This window comes from Rana temporaria, chromosome 13, assembly GCF_905171775.1.
Source record: "Rana temporaria chromosome 13, aRanTem1.1, whole genome shotgun sequence".
Classification (NCBI taxonomy): domain Eukaryota; kingdom Metazoa; phylum Chordata; class Amphibia; order Anura; family Ranidae; genus Rana; species Rana temporaria.
Window position 1 is genome coordinate 72,422,440 of NC_053501.1, and position 20,106 is coordinate 72,442,545.

The window sequence follows — 20,106 nt, forward strand, 5'->3', positions numbered from 1 at the left end:
ATCAGCATTCACTCATGTGTAGCAAGGAGACAGGAAACATTCACTTATAACATAGTTATTACCCATCAACCAGTATAATATTGTTTTAAAGAGGAAGTAAACCCTGATGGGTTATACTTCCTCTTACTTTCCCTGCAAAGTTAAAGCATAATGGGCTACTATACATCGCATAGTAGCCCATTATGTGTCATTTACCTAAAAAAAACGAAGCCTATGATTTCACCGCTGTCCCCTGTTGCAGGAAGCATCCATTCTTCACCCCTCTTCCTTCCTGGGCCGCGAGCTACGGCTGTGTGACTGGCCATCATAGCGTGACGTCACTCCCGCGCATGCGAGCAGGAGGCGGCATGACCTTCCTTTAGAAACGTCAAGATCGCCGATTTACCTTGCTTCTAGCAGCTGTACATCCATTCCCCTTGAAGCCACTTTTCGTCAATCGCAGATAGATAAGATCAGATAAATTACTTTATTGTCATTACAATGCAAATTACAATGAAATTCTATAAAAGCTCCACACAAATGTAAACCTGTAACATCCTCGACATGGACATTTTTTTTGTTCAATACATTTTTATTAAAGGTGAAAAGACAATTGACAAAAAATCAGCATTACCACATAATACAAGCCATAAGTAAACATACCAACAAACGTACATGGCTCTAGTGGCGTATAGGCGGATTGAAAATAACAGCGAGTCCGGAAGCCATAAGCTCCCAGGGCTCTCCACTCTGATGGGAGATGAGCATAGCAAAAACCTGATCCGCCCCGTACGCCTCCCAAGTATACTAAAACGAAAACACTCATGGGAAGCAATAGAACTAATAATACAAATAAAAGAAAAACATAAAAAGGAGATGACAAAAAGAAAAGAGAAAAATAAAAAGAGAAAGATTAGAATAAGGAGTGAAAAAATGGAGGGGGGGGGGAAATGGGGAAGGTCCTCTGCCTCCATCTGCCAACCTGTATCGGAGAGACAAAAGAAAAAAGGGCAAGCAAACCCACAAACCACCTCTAGGCATGACATGTCACATTTGTACAATGTAAAACACAATGTTACTCATTTTTACAACTTTACACACCCTGAGACATTAAGTCGGCATACGCCAAAGTATATTTGAAAGCGAACCAATCGGACCATATTTTCCGAAACATATCAGATTTGTTCCTAAGAGAGTAAGTAAGATCTTCCATATGATAGATTCGATCCACTTCCACCAGCCACTGGCGCATGGTTGGTACCTCTACATGCACATATGTAGACAATTTTACCCCCTATAATAAACCTAAAAGGAACCCCTGCTGCAGCAGCAAGCCAAGTCACCTACAGTATAATAAAAATTTTCCAAATGACCATTCAGGGCCTTATTAGCTCTTGGAAAGAAACTTTCCTTGAATCGGCTTGTCCTCCCCTTTATATTTCTGAGTTGTGCAGTTGTGATACCAGGATAAAATGCAATATGTCAGCAGGCATTCAATGGAGGAGCGATAGAAGGACTCCAAGATGTGTTTCCCTAAGCCATTTTTCCTAAGAAGTCTTAGGAAATATAAACGTTGCTGACACTCTTTGGTAACCGCTATCACATTTAATAACCAGGATACATTTTCTGAAATATTAATACTTAAAGGAGTTGTAAAGGAGAACATTTTTTTTGCTCAAATGACTGTTTTACAGGGTATAGAGACATAATAGTTAACTGATTCCTTTTTAAAAATGATTAAAAATAGATAAAAATCAATCATATAATGTACCTGTAGTTTCAGTTTCGTTTTTGCATGTTATCCTGCCTCTGTGCTGTATAGAGCCATAGAGAAGTGATGGTTTGGAAAACTAAACTAGAAGCTCCCAGTACTGTGGTTATCAAGGAAACCGACAACCAGGAAGTGTCCAGAACAGAGCAGAATTACAGCAACATCAGAGCAAAAACGAACAATGAGGACATGAAACCAGTACTGCAGTAAGGTAAAGGAAGCTATTTAGCTAAAAAAAAAAATTCCTTTAGTGACCCTTTAAAAACGGGAACCCGCTCCAGTAATTCTCCTTTGATGTAGATTGGAACCGTGTCAGTCTTACTCTTCCTAAAATCCATTATTAATTCCTTGGTCTTCCTAGTGTTTAGGGACCCTTACTTTTTAATATCTTTAATAAATTAAATAGGGTCTTGGATTAAAAGTGTAAAAAGGACAAGGTGCACCAGACTAAGTGCAGTATGAAAGGAAATAATATTTTTTTTAAATATTAGCCAAATGTCTACTTGCATAATGTTTGTTAAAAATGGATATGCAACTCCTAAGAATGTCTGTGGTCACTGTAGGTGTCCGGAACTGGGTCCAAAATAGTGTCCCAACGGGCTGCAGTTGTGTGACAGCAAGGAGGTTTGGGAAAGCCGGCCTGGTTCCTTCCTCATGGTGTAAAAACCAGCGTGGAACACACTCTGGGAAGTCCGGAAGTGACGTTAGGACGTGTCAGATGACGCGTTTCAAAGCTTCCGCTTTTTCCTCAGATCAAAGTGGTTACTGGAGCTTTCAGTCTTATATCGGCTCGCCCAAGCTCGAACCGATGCAATGTTAGAAAACACAATGGGGGTTATTTCCGAAAAGCAAATCCACTTTGCACTACAAGTGCAAAGTGCACTTGAAATTGCACTGAAAGTGCACTTGGAAGTGCAGTCGCTGTAAATCTGATGGGTAGATCTGAAATTGGGGGAAGCTCTGCTGATTTTATTATCAAATAGTGTGCAAGCTTAAATGCTGTTTTTTTAATTTCCTTGCATGCCCATCTTTGGCTCTACAGTGACTGCACTTCCAAGTGCACTTTGCACTTGTAGTTTGCACTTGTAGTGCAAAGTGGATTTGCCTTTCGGAAATAACCCCCAATGTTTCCTGATAGATTTAAAGGGACCAATACTTGAATATGGTGAGAGAGCATCGCAAATACCTTAATACATGGTCCTTAATAAAAATCAAAAAGAAAGATGGATGGACCGGTATGTGCAAACAAACGTTAGAGGTAATAATAATGATAGGTAGTTGAAGATTATTATAGGAGGTTGTAAAACAGCATGAAGAGGATTATTACATGAAAAAAAAAGGATTATAACATGGCATAAAAAGGAGAGGATGAATCAAAACAATTTATGAACAAAATTATGTGACAGGGATTATTCTAATAAAATAATAGAATAGGGACAGACACATCCATTAAATAATAATCATAATGAACAACAGTCATGTCGAGTGTGTTGCAATTGTGTGTCTGTGTCTCTCTAAATATACATTTATATATACACACACCTGCATACACATACACACATATATATGTCTCTAAATCCATGTACGACATACAAGGCTATTATGAAACCAGAAAACATTAATATAATTATCCATATAAATCTTTTACGTATAAATATATTTTGTATCCATTTATTGTTTGTTTGGCTATTTACTTACGACCCTGCAGAAGAAGGTGGTGTGGTCACAAGGGGAAGATTTATTTTTATTTTTTTTAAAAGGGGAACCCAAAACCCTAAAAATAATACAAAACATGTTAGATATACATCAATGTAATTGTACATATGATAGACACAATTATTCAAATAACTGTATTGACCTCAATTTCTTCATTGAGGCCATGGGACATCAAAGTATTGAGAGTATAAATCCAGAAAGTTTCCTGTTTACACAGGCATTGGAACCTTTCGGCTGGTGTATATTTATCTGGTATGCAATCAATAAATCCTACATGGAGATCAACAATGGCTTTTTGATGATGGGCAGCAAAATGATGCAAGACTATATTGGGGGTTACCTTCTTGGACTGACCGTCGGTGCTCCCCGAACCTAGTTCGCAGGGACCTGATGGTTCTACCAACGTAGAGCATGCCGCATGCGCAGGATAGGCAGTACACAACATATGTTTTGGAACAGTTATAAAATGAGTCGATAAACGTTCTACCGTTGGCAGTAAATGTTTTTTACCATGGGGACTGTGTACAAGTGAGACACAGTCTTTTTGCAATGAAACATGCCTACTAATAAAATTAAAGTAAGTTGTTTCAGGGTAGTAATTTTGGCCTGGGATTTAATTTTCCAAGCGCAATTTTACTTTTCACACTTGGTGCCTTTTGATATGCAAACTTGGTTAATGTGGACAGGGACGTAGTTGGATGAGGGTCCTGGTTTAACCACTTGCTGACGGCCGTACGACTTTGTACGGCCTCAGCGCGGCTCCCAATCTCTAACAGGCCGTCTTTTTACGGCCGCCCCTTTGCACGTTCCCCGCGCGCGCTCCCGAGCGCGCAGCGGGGAACTGCTGTGCTGGCCGTGTCCCTTGGACACAGCCATTCACAGATCGCCGTGAACGGCCAATCGGAGCGGCCGTTTCCTAGGCGATCTGTGCGGCCAATGAGAGATGATCTCATATGTTTACATATGAGATCATCTCTCACTCCCGGCTCTCGCAGACAGCGGTGCTGTCAGGGGAGAGAGGAGACGGATCTGTGTCTCTTGTACATAGAGACACAGATCGGTCACCCCCCCAGTCACCCCCCTTCCCCCACAGTTAGAACACTAATTAGGGTACACATTTAACCCCTTCCTCACCCCCTAGTGTTAACCCCTTCCCTGCCAGTCACATTTATACAGTAATTAGTGCATATTTATAGCACTGATTGCAGTATAAATGTGAATGGCGCCAAAAATGTGTCAAAAGTGTCCGATGTGTCTGCCATAACGTCGCAGTCCCAATAAAAATCGCAGATCGCCGCCATTACTAGTAAAAAAAAAAAAATAATAATAATTCTGTCCCTTATTTTGTAGGCGCTATAACTTTTGCGCAAACCAGTTGCTTATTGCGATTTTTTTTTTTTTTTTTTTTTTTACTAAAAATATGTAGAATACGTATCGGCCTAGACTGAGGATAAAAAAAAAACGTAAAAAAAAAATTTAGCTATTTATTATAGCAACAAGTAAAAATGTTTTATTTTTTTTCAAAATTGTCGCTCTATTTTTGTTTATAGCGCAAAAAATAAAAACCGCAGAGGTGATCAAATACCACCAAAAGAAAGCTCTATTTGTGGGGAAAAAAGGACGTTAATTTTGTTTGGGAGCCACGTCGCACGACCGCGCAATTGTCAGTTAAAGCGACGCAGTGCCGAATCGCAAAAAGTCCTCTGGTCAGGAAGGGGTTTAAGTGCCCAGTAAGGAAGTGGTTAAAATGGACCAGTGCAGCAGCACTACCTATGATGGGCATCGAGCCCAGGACCTCCCCACTATACCCAGTGATAGGTAACCCCCTCTTCCCATCGGGATACGAAGACAGAGCATTCCGGCAGTTGAGAAAAAGAGAGTGTATACAAGTATCAAGGTATATCCACATGGGAAGATGGGTAACTATAGCGGAACTGATGGAAATAGGAAATGTATTCCGTTTGAAATTCTGGAATGCACTTCAGATAGTTCACTTCCTGAACACTTTGCCAAATCCAGAGAGCTTTGAGAGACCACTCATGAAATTCGAGAAAATATGTAACGAACAAGGAACATTACTACATAGTCTTTCATTAAGCTATGAGTTATTAGTACGATCAGGAGGTTGCCCTCTGAGGTGCGTTCAGGAATGGGAAAGGGAATTGGAGAAGTCCTTCAGTTCGGAACAGCGACAATGCATATACAGGCGAACACACGAAACATCAATATGTGTGAGAATACAAGAGACAAACTATAAGATCTTTACAAGATGGTATAGGACACCAGAAAAGTTAAGCAAAATGTTTGCAGAGGTATCAGATAAATGCTGGAGGTGCCAGAGAAGCAAAGGAACAATGCTACATATATTCTGGGAGTGCCCAATGCTAAGGAGTTTTTGGGCAGAGATTAAAAGTGCTTTACAGTTTTGCTCAGATTATGAGATTCCGGAAGATCCGGAATTCTATCTTCTGCATTTAAACCAAATACCAGAAAAAGCCTATAGGGAAATAATTATATGCCATCTATTAGATGCCGCTAAGGCCTGTATAACGAAGAGGTGGAAGTCACCAGTTCCACCAACAGCGGAGATGTGGATATGTAAAGTTAGGGAAATAAGCAAATTAGAAGAGTTAGTCCTGACAACACAATATAAAAGGGAAAATTATTTAAGAACTTGGACTCCCTGGAAGTCCTATATGGACCACAGGGGGGAAGGTTAAGGGGGATAAGGCTGAATGGTATAGAAGGAGCCCGGGAACTTGGATTGGGTATATGTGGGATTTAATGAGAAACCACAGAAATATGGAGAAGGGTCGGAGGAAAGGGAAGTAGGGTGGGTTGTTGTGTTTTTTTTTTTTTTTTTCCTTTCTTCTTTCTCTCTCAGGGATGTTCGGGAAGGGGAGAGATATGTAAGAAGGAGATATATGTTTGATTTTGACAACAAGGTTAAAGGGGATGTATAATAATAAGATGGACTGTGACTGTTGTTTTGTAATAATGTTCTGTTATGTATTTTTTTTTTTTTTTTTTTTTTAATATATATGTGTTGTACTGATTTGTTTTAAAATAAAAAAGAATTATAATCTAAAAAAAAAAAAAAAATGGACCAGTGCGTTTTTTTTTTTTTATGTTTTCCATTTTTCTATGGTTGACATGATCTTGTTTAATTAATCTGGAGACAGATTCGGGGGTCTTTTTAGTCAAGATGGGCATGCTCTCTGTTAGGTATAAAGAGCATGCTTCATCAAACAGGTTGGGGGGTAGCCCTTGTCTAGAATTTTTTTTCTTCAGGGTAAGGCTCTATTGCTTGTAATCATCCAATCTAGTGCAGTTGTGCCTAAGGCAATGGAATTGTCTCTTAGACCCCTTTCACACTGGAGGCGTTTTTCATGCGCTTTAGCTCTAAAAATAGTGCCTGTAAAGCACCTGAAAAATGCCTCATCTGCAATCCCAGTGTGAAAGCCCGAGTGCTTTCACACTGGGGCGCTGCGCTGGCAGGAGGTTAAAAAAAAGTCCTGCAAGCAGCATCTTTAAGGCGCTACAGGAGCGGTATATACACCGCTCCTAAAGCGCCCTTGCCCATCGAAATCAATGGGCAGCGCCGTCAAAGTGAGGCGGCGCTTTTAACACTTTATTCAGCCACTAGCTGGGGTTAAAAGCACCCCGCTAGCGTCTGAAAAGGGGTTATTGTCCCAAATACACCTGGTCTTCCACAGCCCCATAGTTAAATTTTGCTTGACTAGGGGGAAAAAGTTTCCCCATAGCTGTGCCTTGTTTTTGAAGATAGTCGCCCTCAAAAACAGGAAATAGTTGTGTTCCAAACCGAACCTGGTTGCCTGAAGAATAATTTATATTTGTTGTGTATTGAGAAGGGGATCCTCAACAATGAAATGTGTCACGACCCGAAGACCTTACCATCTCAGCTAACCACCAGTGGTGGGGCGGCTTCTATTTAAAGCAATATTTCCAATTCAAAACTACCCCACAAGGATTACCCATCTTCAAGGGATGTTCTTTTCTGGATGCAGACCTCCGCACGGAGTGGGAAGGTGTTGTGGAGTTTTACACTCATAAATGGATCCAAATCTCATTCCCCCAAATGACTTTGTGCCAGAAGGTTTGAGGCTTGTCTCTGTGCTGTTTGGCGTATTGTAAGCGGGATACTTTGTGGCATTTGCGTAGTTTTTTCTGGCGACTCGACTATGCAGCCACACCACATGTTTTCAGAGAGTCCTGTATTTCACCCAAATTTATTTGTGGATTTTTCTTTGTATCCCGAACAATTTTTTTCTGGCAGTTGTGTCTGAAATTTTAGTTGGTCTACCTGACCGTGGTTAGGTTTTAACAGAACCCCTCATTTTCCACTTCTTCTTTTTTTTTTTTTTTTTTTTTTAACTTTATAATCTTTATTATTTTTTTTCCCAATACAAAACATTAGTTAAAAAAAAAAAGTAATACATCCCTTTGTCATACATACAACATGTTTAAATAACTTTTGTCATCCCCACGTAACCCATTCCTTTACCCTCCCTTCCCTAACCACCCCCCCCCCCCAAAAAAAATGCTTATTTTTCACAAACACATTCTACCACTATTACAAGGATTCCTTTTTCTTTTATATTTCTTTTACTCTCCAGAGAAATTCTTATTTTTTGTCTGTTGACCATGACTCGATCACTTATATGTTTAGTTATTTCATGATATTTTAATAAATAATTAAAAATTATTATGATTTTTTCTTGTGAAAAAAAAAAAATTATTATGATTGGGATGTTAATAATTAAATAACGTAGTACCGTTATAATCCCACTGTTCTCTTCATCTACAGACTCCTTCACTCTTTATACCTCGTAGCTTATCGTGTTGATCTGTTCCCTTCTCCTCTCACTAGGGCAGGTACCCCATTCTTCTCAACCAGTGCTCCCATATCATTTTAAATTTGTTAAAGTTGCCACGTCTGGTCAGAGTTGCCTTTTCCTTCCACACTGTCGCATTTATTACATTAACCCATTCTGTTGTTGTCGGCGCTTTCTGTGATTGCCAATTTTGAACTATCACTTTTTTGGCCTGGATCAGGCACCTCAAAACCACTTCTGTGATGTCTTTTTGAAAGTGCCTTTCCTTTATACATCCCAGTAGGCATACCCTGGGCTCCAATTCCAGAGTAATCCCAAAGGCTGATTTATGGTATCCAGTACCTTAACCCAGTATCTTTACAGCTTCGGGCATTTCCACATCATGTGTATAAGGTCGCCTGTATCTTGACATCTAGGGCACTTATCTAGTTTCCTTCCAAACATATGTAATCTTTTTGGGGTGTAATAAACTCTATGCACTAAGAATAAATGGGATACTCTCTGTGACGGGGAGAGTGACACCAGTGTCCCCAACTCCAATGTCCTTTCCCATTGTTGAGTTGTTATAGGGCCTATATCCTTCTCCCATTTTCCTTTATTTTTACCCATGTTCTCCTCAGATATAGAGCCACCATTAATCTGTGTGTATAATTCTGAAATAAGGCCATTGGATTACCCTGACTTGATTAGCTGTTGGAAGGTGAGGGATTTTTGGCCATCTCAACGGGTGTATTTTAAATTGGGCTTGGAGTGCATGTCTGATCTGCAAGTACGTATAGAACCGGTAGTTTGGCATGGCATACTCTACTTGGCTCTAAAAAAGATTTCAATGTGTTACCTTCGTATAATTGTGCCAGTCTAGTTATTCCCTGTTTTTCCCATTCTTTTAACGTTCCCATAGTTTGAATTTCTTGTAGATGTTTATTCTCCCAAAGAGGGGAATATTCCATTAGCCCCTTGTACCCCAAGGCTTGCTTTCCTGCCCGCCATGTTCTTATACCCGACTTCAATGTTGGAATCTTAACAGGGAAGGAATTGGCCTCTAGATTTTCTATGATGGTATTATGTGGGGCCCCTATTAACATAATTTTTCCGCTGGCACTTCCTCCTCCCTCCATCCCCCCAGATGTTGTAACTGTGCTGCTAAAAAATAACTGTGGGGATGTGGGATGGCCAGCCCTCCCTTATTTGTTGACAGTTGTAATGCTTGAAGGCTAATCCTCGCCTTACCCTTTTTCCAAATGAATTCCCTGAAAAGGGTCTCTTTTTTTTTTTTCCTATCCATGCCGGAGAATTGTGGAGGACATATAGTAATTGTGGCATCCAGATCATCTTGATAAGATTGCTTCGTCCAGCCACCGACAGGGGTAATCGTCCCCAAATATCGACTTTTTGCCTAAACTTTGCTAAAAGTGGCATTAAATTATTTATTACTATATTGTTCTGGAACTCTTGTTACAACTATCCCCAGATAGTCCATTTTTCTCCACTATTTTAAATTGGGGGATTCCTTCACAGGCGGCATTGCCCACTGGATCCACCGGCAAAAGTGTGGACTTCTCCCAGTTTATTACTAGGCCCGAAAATTGCCCAAATGCTTCCACTGTCTGCACTGCTGTTTTTAGTGACGTTGTGGAATCCCCCACTTCTTGATTAGAGTTTGAACACTGCTGTTTGGTATTCTCAATTTCTTGGATATCTTTTTATATCCCTTTCCTGTTTTATACACACACACTAATTACAAGCAAACAGATCACAGGTGAGGATGGTTACCTTTAATAGCCATATGTAGAGACACACACACAATTGCAACACACTCGACATGACTGTTGTTCATTATGATTATTATTTCATGGATGTATCTGTCCCTTATATTATTTTATTAGAATAATACCCCGTCGCATTACTTTGTTCATAACTTTGCTTTCATTCATCCTCTCCTTTTTTATGCCTCGTTATAATTCTCCTTTGTTCATGTTATAATCCTTTTCATGCTGGGTTATAACCTTCTATAATAATCTTCAACTACTCATCATATTATTACCTCTTAACGTTTGTTTGCACATACCAGTCCATCCATCTTTTTCATTTTTTTTATTAGGGCATGTGCGATGCTCTCTCACCATATTTAAGTATTGGTCCCTTTTAAGTCTATCAGGAAACATTGTGTATTGTCACATCTTATTGGCTTGAGCCTGGGCAAGCCAATTATAAGACTGAAAATTATTTTCCTTTTTCATTAAAGCTTCAGTAACCAATTAGATCTGAGGAAAAAGCGGAAGCTTTGAAACGCGTCATCTGACACGTGCCAACGTCCCTTCCGATTTCCGGACTTCCCTGAGTGTTCCACGCTGGTTTATACACTGCGTGGAAGGAACCAGGCCAGCTTTCCCAAACCTCCTTGCTGTCACATTGCTGCAGGCCAATACACTATTTTGGACCCAGTTCCGGACTCCTACAGTGACCACAGACATTCTTTGGCGTTACATGCCTGTTTTTAACAGGCATTATGTGAGTATCCATTTGGCTGAAATTTTAATAAATTCCTTTCCTTTCATACTCATTGGACTTATGAACTTACTGGGACTCTCTTTAAAGTGGAGGTTCCATTCCAAAAACACAGTAGCTGCTGACTTTTAATAAGGACGCTTACCTGTCCTAGCCGCCAGCGATGTCGGCCCCCGCCAAGGCCGATCCTCGATCCTGGCAGCTCCAGGCGCCGCCATCCACCATAAGGGAAACAGGCAGTGAAGCCGTTTCCTACTGTGCATGCGCGAGCAGCACGGCGCTTTGTGAATGAGCCGGCTGCTTTCTGGGACACACAGTTCCCAGAATGCAGCGCGCCCCATTCACAAGAAGACACCGAGTGTAGGAGGAAGAGAATCCACCGTGGAGGATGAAGAGGCAGATTCTGCACTTCCGCATAGCAACAGCTATTTAGGGTAAGTAACATATTTTTTTTTTGCTGATCACCGCCATTAGTAGTAAAAAAAATTTTTTTATAAAAATGCAATAAAACTATCCCCTATTTTGTAAACGCTATAAATTTTGCGCAAACCGACCGATAAACGCGTATTGCGTTTTTTGTTTTTTTTACCAAAAGAGGAATATGTATCGGCCTAAACTAAGGGAAAAAAATATATATATTTTTGGGGGATATTTATTATAGCAAAGTAAAAAATATAAAAAAAAAATTCAAAATTGTCGCTCTATTTTTGTTTATAGCGCAAAAAATAAAAACCGCAGAGGTGATCAAATACCACCAAAAGAAAGCTCTATTTGTGGGAAAAAAAGGACGCCAATGCCGAATCGCAAAAACTGTCCGGGTCCTTTAGCTACCTAAAGGTCCGGGTCTTAAGTGGTTAAAGGACAGTGTAAAAAAAAAAAGTAAAATGAATTGGGGGGGAAAAAAAAATATTTAAAGTGCTCGTGCCTCCGAGCTCACGCACAGAAGCGAGTACATATGTAAGTCACGCCCACATATGAAAACGGTGTTTAAACCAAACATGTGAGGTATCACTACGATCGTTAGAGCGAGAGCAATAATTCTAGCACTAGAACTTCTCTAACTCAAAACAGGTAACCTGTAAAAAAAAAAGTTAAATGTTACCTATGGAGATGTTTAAATGCCAAAGTTTGTCGCCATTCTACGAGCTGGTGCAATTTTAAAGCATGACATGTTGAGTATCAATTTACTCTGCGACATCATCTTTCACAATGTAGAAAAAAATTGGGGTAACTTTACTGTGTTCTTATTTTTTCATTTAAAAAAGTGGTATTTTTTTTTTTTTATTATTATTAAACTAGATGGACTTGTGTCTTTTTTTCAACCTGACTTACTATGTAATTATGTAACTATTTGCCTCACACCACTCTACTACATTAGCCACCTCTTCCCTGTATTGCTTTGTTTCTCCTCTTGTGATACAACCTACTATGGTGATATTGTGACGGATCTCGGATACCCCAGGTGGGCACATCCGCCAGACCTGTGTCTCCTGTCCTCCAAACCCACCCGCAGCCTGCAGATTCGCCATAACCAGCCCTTAACCCCTCAATCACGACACAAGCCACACAAGTGTTGAGGGTTAAACATGCAGAGCCACGAACCACCAGAGGGCTCTGTAGCTGGCGTCCAGCCTCATCTCCTCCCAGACCAATCTTCCGAGCTCCGTCTTCTATTCATCTCGCGGTTGTTCCCTCAGGAACACCTCTCGCGCACGGTACTGTGTCCAGTACATCTCTGTGGAAGAGGGAAGGATCTTCCCCTGATGGTGCCGCTTGTGGCTTAGCATTTCATGCCAGAGTTGCCGGCGGATCACATCCCCCCCAGCTGAGCATGGTGTGCTCCGTCGCTGGTTCTCGATTTTGCTTCCGCATGCCTTGCAGCCTCCTCCCAAACTCCACTCTCATGCTGGCCGTTCCCTGTATCGCTCCTCGGCGGCTGCCCGAGTCTTGAATCCTGGTGGTGGTTTGGATGTCCCAGACTGCAGGAGACATCCCACTGCTGCCACCACTGTGACGGATCTCGGATACCCCAGGTAGGGAACCTCCACCAGACCTGTGTCACCTGTCCTCCAAACGCACCCGCAGCCTGCAGATTGGCCATAACCAGCCCTTAACCCCTCAATCATGAGACAAGCCACACAGGTGTTGAGGGTTAAACATGCAGAGCATAAAACTGTTTATTAAATACAAGACATACACTTTTACACACAGGGACACTCCTCTTAGCTTTGTCATAGAGGGGGTGGGGGATAAGGAACAACCAATGGGAAATGAACACTTGTACATTGAAACAGACTACAGTTAAACATAAAGGGCCGGATTCAGATACATTGGTGTATCTTTCCGGGTGGCGTAACGTATCTCAGATACGTTACTGTCATGGTCTTACCTCTTTGCAGGCTTCTCATCACTGACATGTGCTGGCGGCCATCTTGCTTCATGGGGTTCTTGTAACCTGCCTCACTCTGCGGCTCCTCCTTCCCACTGGGAGGAGCTGGCTGCTCTGCATATATATATGATGGCAGCTGCAGCATTTCCTTGCTTGGGCCTCTCGTCTGTTACCCCTTCTGTGATCGTGCTGCTTGTTCCTGGTTACCGACCCGGCTACGGATGTTCCTTCTGGTTCCTGATCCCCGGCTTCGTTTCACCCCGTCTCTGGCTACAGACTCCAGGCTTGGCTGACGTTCTTCCCTGGCTATCGACCCTGGCACTGTTGGATGACTCTCCTGGCGGTTACGATCGTCAGCGTGGACTTTGACCTTGCTGTTTGGTTTTCAATAAAGATCCTCTTATTCATTTATCTGTTCTGTACGTCTGATTCATGCTTCCATGACAGTTACGCCGCCGTAAATTAGGGTGCAAGTTCCGTATTCAGAAAGAACTTGCGCCCTTAGTTACGGTGGCGTAACGTATGTGTGTCGGCGTAAGCCCGCCTAATTCAAATGTGGATGATGTGGGCGTGTTTTATTTAAATTACATGTGACCCCGCGTATTTGACGTTTTTTACGAACGGTGCATGCGCCGTTTCGTGAAAAAATCCCAGTGCGCATGCTCGAAATTATGCCGCAAATCGTCATTGCTTTAGACGTGAACGTAACTTACGTACAGCCCTATTCGCGAACGACTTACGCAAACTACGTAAAATTTTCAAAACTCGACGCGGGAACGGCGTCCATACTTAACATAAAATACGCCTCATATAGCAGGGGTAACTTTACGCCGGAAAAAGCCTAACGTAAACGACGTAAAAAAAATGCGCCGGACGTACATTTCTGAATCGCCGTATCTACCTAATTAGCATATTCCTTGCGTAAATATACGGAAGTGCCACCTAGCGGCCAGCGTAAATATGCAGCCTAAGATACGACGGTGTAAGACACTTACGCCGGTCGGATCTTAGGGAAATCTATGCGTAACTGATTCTATGAATCAGTCGCATAGATACGACCCCGAAACTCAGAGATACGACGGCGTATCTGGAGATACGCCGTTGTATCTCCTTTCTGAATCCGGCCCAAAGGGATTATGGTAAGCAGGCAGCCTCTCAATACACATCTCCTGCAGAGAGATGTCTCCAGTCCAGACCATTGTCTATGTGCCATTTACCAACACAATTAGACGCAGGAACAAGAGGGGGGGGGGGGAGAAGGGATGTAACATTACATTACATTATCTCAATGCCAGCTTGTCCCCAGGTCTTCAGTCTCTTCTGGGCCATAATCTGTGGGTAAGATGCCAGCCCACAGTGACAGTGGGTTCTGTCACAGGTATCATCTGCAAATTTGATGATGCTATTTGTAGAAAAGCAAGGAGTACAATCACAAGGGTATAGAGAGTAAGGACTTGGTTCACAAACTTCTGTTACACCTATGGTAACCACACGCTGGGAAGTCTGACCACCTGTGGGCTGTCTACCAGGAAGTCCTTTATCCAAGACCAAAGGGATGGGGGCAAATTCAGCTTCAACATCTTCTCCACCAATAAATCTGGTTCAACCGTATTGAAAGCTGAACTATAGTCAATGAACAACAATCTTACATAATTGCCAGTTTGTTTCAAAGGACTTAAAGCCACATGTAGTGCAAGAGAAATAGCGTCCTCAGTGCTTCTATTGACTCTGTATGCTAATTTGTGAGGGTCAAAATTTACCTGGTTAAGGTATCATTGCTTACAATGCAGGGTCAGCGAAGACCTGCCCACAACCTGGAACATCGAAGAACATTTGCTGCCAGGGGATAACAGTTTTTCTGTTCCCCATAGACAAAACTAGCATATGACCCTTGCAGTGAGCAAAGTGCTCACTGCAAGGGTCAGATTTTGCTTTACCCAGAGTTGAGCTTTAAGGTAAACCCTACACAGCAACAACTCAAATGACATACTCCCTGAGAATCCACTATGCTTTCCCTTTAATTATGGGAGTATACGTCATGCGTGCATGTGTGATTTCCAGTATAAATTGGCTGTATTTTGATTTCTTTCAAAAGAATCCTAAAAAGAATCACAGTTGACATCAAAGCACTTCTGTTAATCGCACTGCAGAAGCATTGTGATGGAGTGCTCAGCTATGGAGTGCTCTTATTAATAAGAAACCGCTGTGGTCCAGGACTAAGCCTAGAAAATAAGTTGAATCGTTTCTTGGCTTTGTGCTGCACTGCGGTGTTACTGATATCTGGTGGTGCCAACACTGATTGTAGCTAGGACCCGCGAAGAGCAGGTGCCATTTTTAAAAACACACTAGAACAAAAAACTTCTAAACCTGCATCATTCTAAAAGACTACCTGGGACCTCAAGATTTCAAGAAAGAAAAATCCACTTTTGTTTAAAAAAAAAGATATATATATAATATATATATATATATATATATATATATATATATATATATATATATATATATATATATATATATATATATATATATGTGTGTGTGTGTGTGTGTGTGTGTGTGTGTGTGTGTGTGTGTGTGTGTGTGTATGTATGTGTATATATATATATATATATATATATATATTGCTATACAAGCTAATTTGTTATTCAGTTTTGTGTAAAATCATCACTGGAAATCAGTCTGCAGCAGGGGTGGACTGACCATTCAGGCACTGCCCGAGGGCCCCATGTCTCTAGAGGGCCCCATCAGGGTTGCCAGCCTCAGTAAAACCAGGGACAGTATGTAAAAAATCTGTTTTTTTTTTTTTTTTACATCTGTCCCTGAAATGTCCCTTACTGACATCTTTTTTATATCTGCCCTGCCTCTCCTGTACCTTTTTAGTGTGTGTGTGTGTGTGTATGTATACTGTGTATGCATACAGTGTGTGTGAGTGTGTGTGTATACTGTGTGGCCCCATAACCTCCTATTGCCCGGGGGCCCCACGAGTTGTCAGTCCGCCCCTGGTCTGCAGCCATCTTTGTTTAAATAATATGTTTCATATTACTGATATGTGTCCATTGTACCATGTACCTGTATGAAAACGTATCCTGTTATTTGTATTGTTTACTGGTGTTTCTGCCAGCTCTACTTTCCTATAAAAAAAATTGAGCACACTAGGCATAAGAGCACATCATTGACAGTTTTCTAGCTGTACTGAGAACTCTGCTCTCCTCCAATGATTAAACTTGTGCTGGCATGCCCCCCCCCCCCCCCCCCGCACAGCCATTCACTGGAAAAACCAGTTTGTTGCTGTTTCTCGTCCCCTAGCCCTGTGAGCTCCTTATGCACCTGAGAACAGAGGGTAGGTGATCACTTATAAAAAGGAAAAGGGGGGGGAAATTTGACTTTTGTATGTATGCACACATTTTTTGACTTTTAATTTCTATTTTAAACAGAAGGTGAGGGTTCACATATACTTTAAGTTGTCACTTTGCCAGCACAGGTATACAAATAGTACTTGTACATAGAACATGACACATCTAAAAAAAACTTTACAATGAGGTATACAGAACCGCACAAACCATATAAGGTATGAGCCTAACTTAGACTAAATATACACAATTCCCAAGAGTCTCAAAAAAGAACACTTATGCCACATACACACGATCGTTTTTAATGACCATTTAAAAAAATGACATTTTTCACGTCATGAAAAACGGTCATTTTTTTTAAATGGTCATTAAAAACGATCGTGTGTAGGCTCCAGAGCATTTTTCATGTGAAAAATGGGCATTAAAAATTTGGAGAGCATGGAGAGAGGGGGGGGGGGGTAAGATGTAAGAGATATCGCTGCTTCTCGTGAGGACCCCAGGTGGAAAGAGAGGTTGTTGCTGCCTGAGAGCATGATGACCATGTATGAATGGTTGCTAACTTTGGGGGGATTGAGGCAGATTCCTCTCTTTAAGGTATATATCTGTAAATGTGATGTAGTACCAAGGTAAAACCAGACTTCTTTAACCTCAGGTGGAACTGGAGTGAAACATAAGCTCATATTTTCTGTGTGAAGAAGGTGGTTTAAAGTGGATGTCACAATGTAGAGTATAATATTTCCTATCATCTGTGCCCAGTCTTGCCACACAGAGTTAATCCAGCTCTGAGCAATCCTCTTTTATTGTTCAGTGAAAATTAACAGACTTCCAGATAAAACCCTATCTAAATAAAAAGTCCATTCCTCTCTCCTTGCTTTGAGTGACAGGTTATTTACATATCTAGCTTGGACATGTTTTTCATATGTTATGTTATTATTATCATAATTTGAGGTGATCCACAGTATAAAAAGTGAGAAATCCACCCCTCCCCCACATAACACATCCTGGTAATATACAATGAACTGTGGATCACCTCATATTATGATAAACATAACATAACATATGATAAACATGTCCAAGCTAGATATGTAAATAACCTGTCACTCAAAGCAAGGAGAGAGGAAAGGACTTTTTATTTACACAGGGTTTTATCTGGAAGTCTGTTAATTTTAACTGAACAATAAGAGGATTACTCAGAGCTGGATTAACTCTGTGTGGCAAGACTGGGCACAGATGATGGGAAATCTTAAACTCTACATTGTGACATAAAAAAAAAAATTGGGTGGTTTACATCCACTTTAAGGGTCTGGGAATGCAGGCTCCAGCGTGTTAAGTGCAATCAATTTTAGCCCTGGTTATAAAAATTAAAATAAAAAATTAATAAAACTTCATGTGACTTTTTTTTATTTTTCCATTCTTTTATAGTTGGCGATGGTAGATCTGGCTATCCTCAGGAAGGCCCATATGATGCGATTCATGTAGGTGCAGCAGCTGCTAAGATGCCACAGGGGGTAAGTATAAAAACATCATTGTGTAGAATTGTTATTAAATTGTATCTGTAGAACGTTATGCTATAATTGTCTTTTAACCTTAAGCATCAAAATATTTCCTCCTGGAAACCTGGAGCTTAGGGATCCGTAGGACATCATTTTACTGTCTGTACATAGTAGCAGAAATAGTACATAAGGGCAAGGCTTTATAAGTATGGAGTTGAACATTTCCCCTCACAAATACCCTAAAACACCCTTAAAGCGGTGGTTCACCCAAAAAAAAATTTTTGAACATTACATCTAGCATACTAAGCATTCTAAGGACATTTAGTTTCGGCAGGTCATTTTTTTTTTTCTCCATACATACCTTTATATTCTGATTTTGTCCAGGGCTTCCAGGTTTCGATGACTGCGGGACTGGGCGTTCCTATCCTTCGGTTAGATGATTGACGGCTTGTGAAACAGGTCCCCTGTCGCACAACGCGCGTCACCAGATTTCCGGAAATAGCGGAGCTGCGAGTCGGCACTATACGGCGCCTGCGCAGTCAGCTCTACATGGCTGGCGCAGGCGCCATATAGTGCCGATTTGCAGCTCGGCTATTTCCGGAAATCTGGTGATGCGCGTTGTGCGACAGGGGACCTGTTTCACAAGCCGTCAATCAACTAAACGAAGGATAGGAATGCTTAGTCCCGCAGTCATCAGAACCCTGAGGCAGGGATAGGAACGCCCAGTCCCGCAGTCATCAGAACCCTGAGGCAGGGATAGGAACGCCCAGTCCCACAGTCATCAGAACGCGGAAGCCCTGGACAAAATCAGAATATGTACAGAGAAAAAAAAAATGACCTGCCGAAAGTAAATGTCCTTACTATGCTGGCTCTGATGTTAGAAATTAGTTTTTAGGGTGAACCCCCGCTTTAACTAAAAAGCATACCTACTTGTATACCTTACCAATATTTTGTACTCTGTACTCTGTTTTTGCAGGATATTGGTTTCTTTAACAGTGCTGGTGCTTTTTAATATTCCTCATAATTATGTGTAACACCAGCCAAACAGTTTATCCTAATTATAAACCACAAAAGACTGCACTTGGATGAAAAATAAAAAGCAAAGGCAGCAGCACTGGTGGAATAACACGCAAATAGATAACTGAAAAAAAGAAGGTAGCTGCGCCAATAAACACAGAGCTAAATAGGAACTATGTGTCATCCAGTTGGCCAAAAAAACATCAATAGAATGAATGTAGATAGGTCTACTGGGAGTTTGTCACCCTGATATGCCAAAAACAATACACGGTGAACAAACCCCAAACAGTCCTATGAAAAGGTTAGTATTAATAGCAACTAAATCCACCTGGAATGATAATGGTGAGTAATAACATTGGCACAAAATAAGATGGCTGTGATGCCAAGGATGATACACACTGAGGTGCACAACCTAAACTGGTGAGTAAACCCTGTGAATTAACAAACAAATGTCCCAACCAAAAAAATAATAAAGAAAATAATATCAGCATAAGTCCACAAGAAAGTCTCTGAAAAATTAATTGCGGATAGTTCAACTGAAAGGGGTCCCGATCCTTTGGATAAAACCCGGTGCCACACAAATACTGAAAGGTGCCCACCACCGTAGATAGATGTAAGCTTACCAAAAGGCAGGGGTACAGAGCAGCTGACTGTGACCCACCTGCGGCCTTTAATCTGTTCACAAGGATCGAAACTACACCCGAATCAGAGCAGCCAATAGATGTTAGATTCCTTCCACTCACAAATAATCCATACGATCGATGCAATGGCTCAGAATGGGGAAGGAATAACACAGACCATCGTGTAATACTGTAGATATCCTCCGAACGGCGCTCAAACTTGCCGGCAGACCCCCAAAATGAGCAAATGAGGAAGGGCAGATCCCCCAACACAGCGGATGGCTGCAGATGTGCAGGATGCTGATTTAAGAGTACAGGCTAGCAGAGCTCACAGTATACGCAACCTAGTCCATTGCTCTCCAGGCCACGCCCCCCAATACCGTAGATATCCTAATTATACAGTTCAGGAT

General features: G+C 41.3%; 1 protein-coding gene across 4 annotated transcripts in view; it reads left to right on the top strand.

Moving 5' to 3' along the window:
• Window positions 1-20,106, top strand: part of LOC120920706 (protein-L-isoaspartate(D-aspartate) O-methyltransferase-like) — a 103,069-nt gene that overhangs the window by 76,360 nt on the left and 6,603 nt on the right. For all 4 annotated transcript variants that reach the window (XM_040332921.1, XM_040332923.1, XM_040332925.1 and 1 more), the window contains one exon: window positions 17,989-18,074. In XM_040332921.1, coding sequence (XP_040188855.1) covers window positions 17,989-18,074 — 86 coding nt within the window. The remainder of the gene's footprint in view (window positions 1-17,988; window positions 18,075-20,106) is intronic.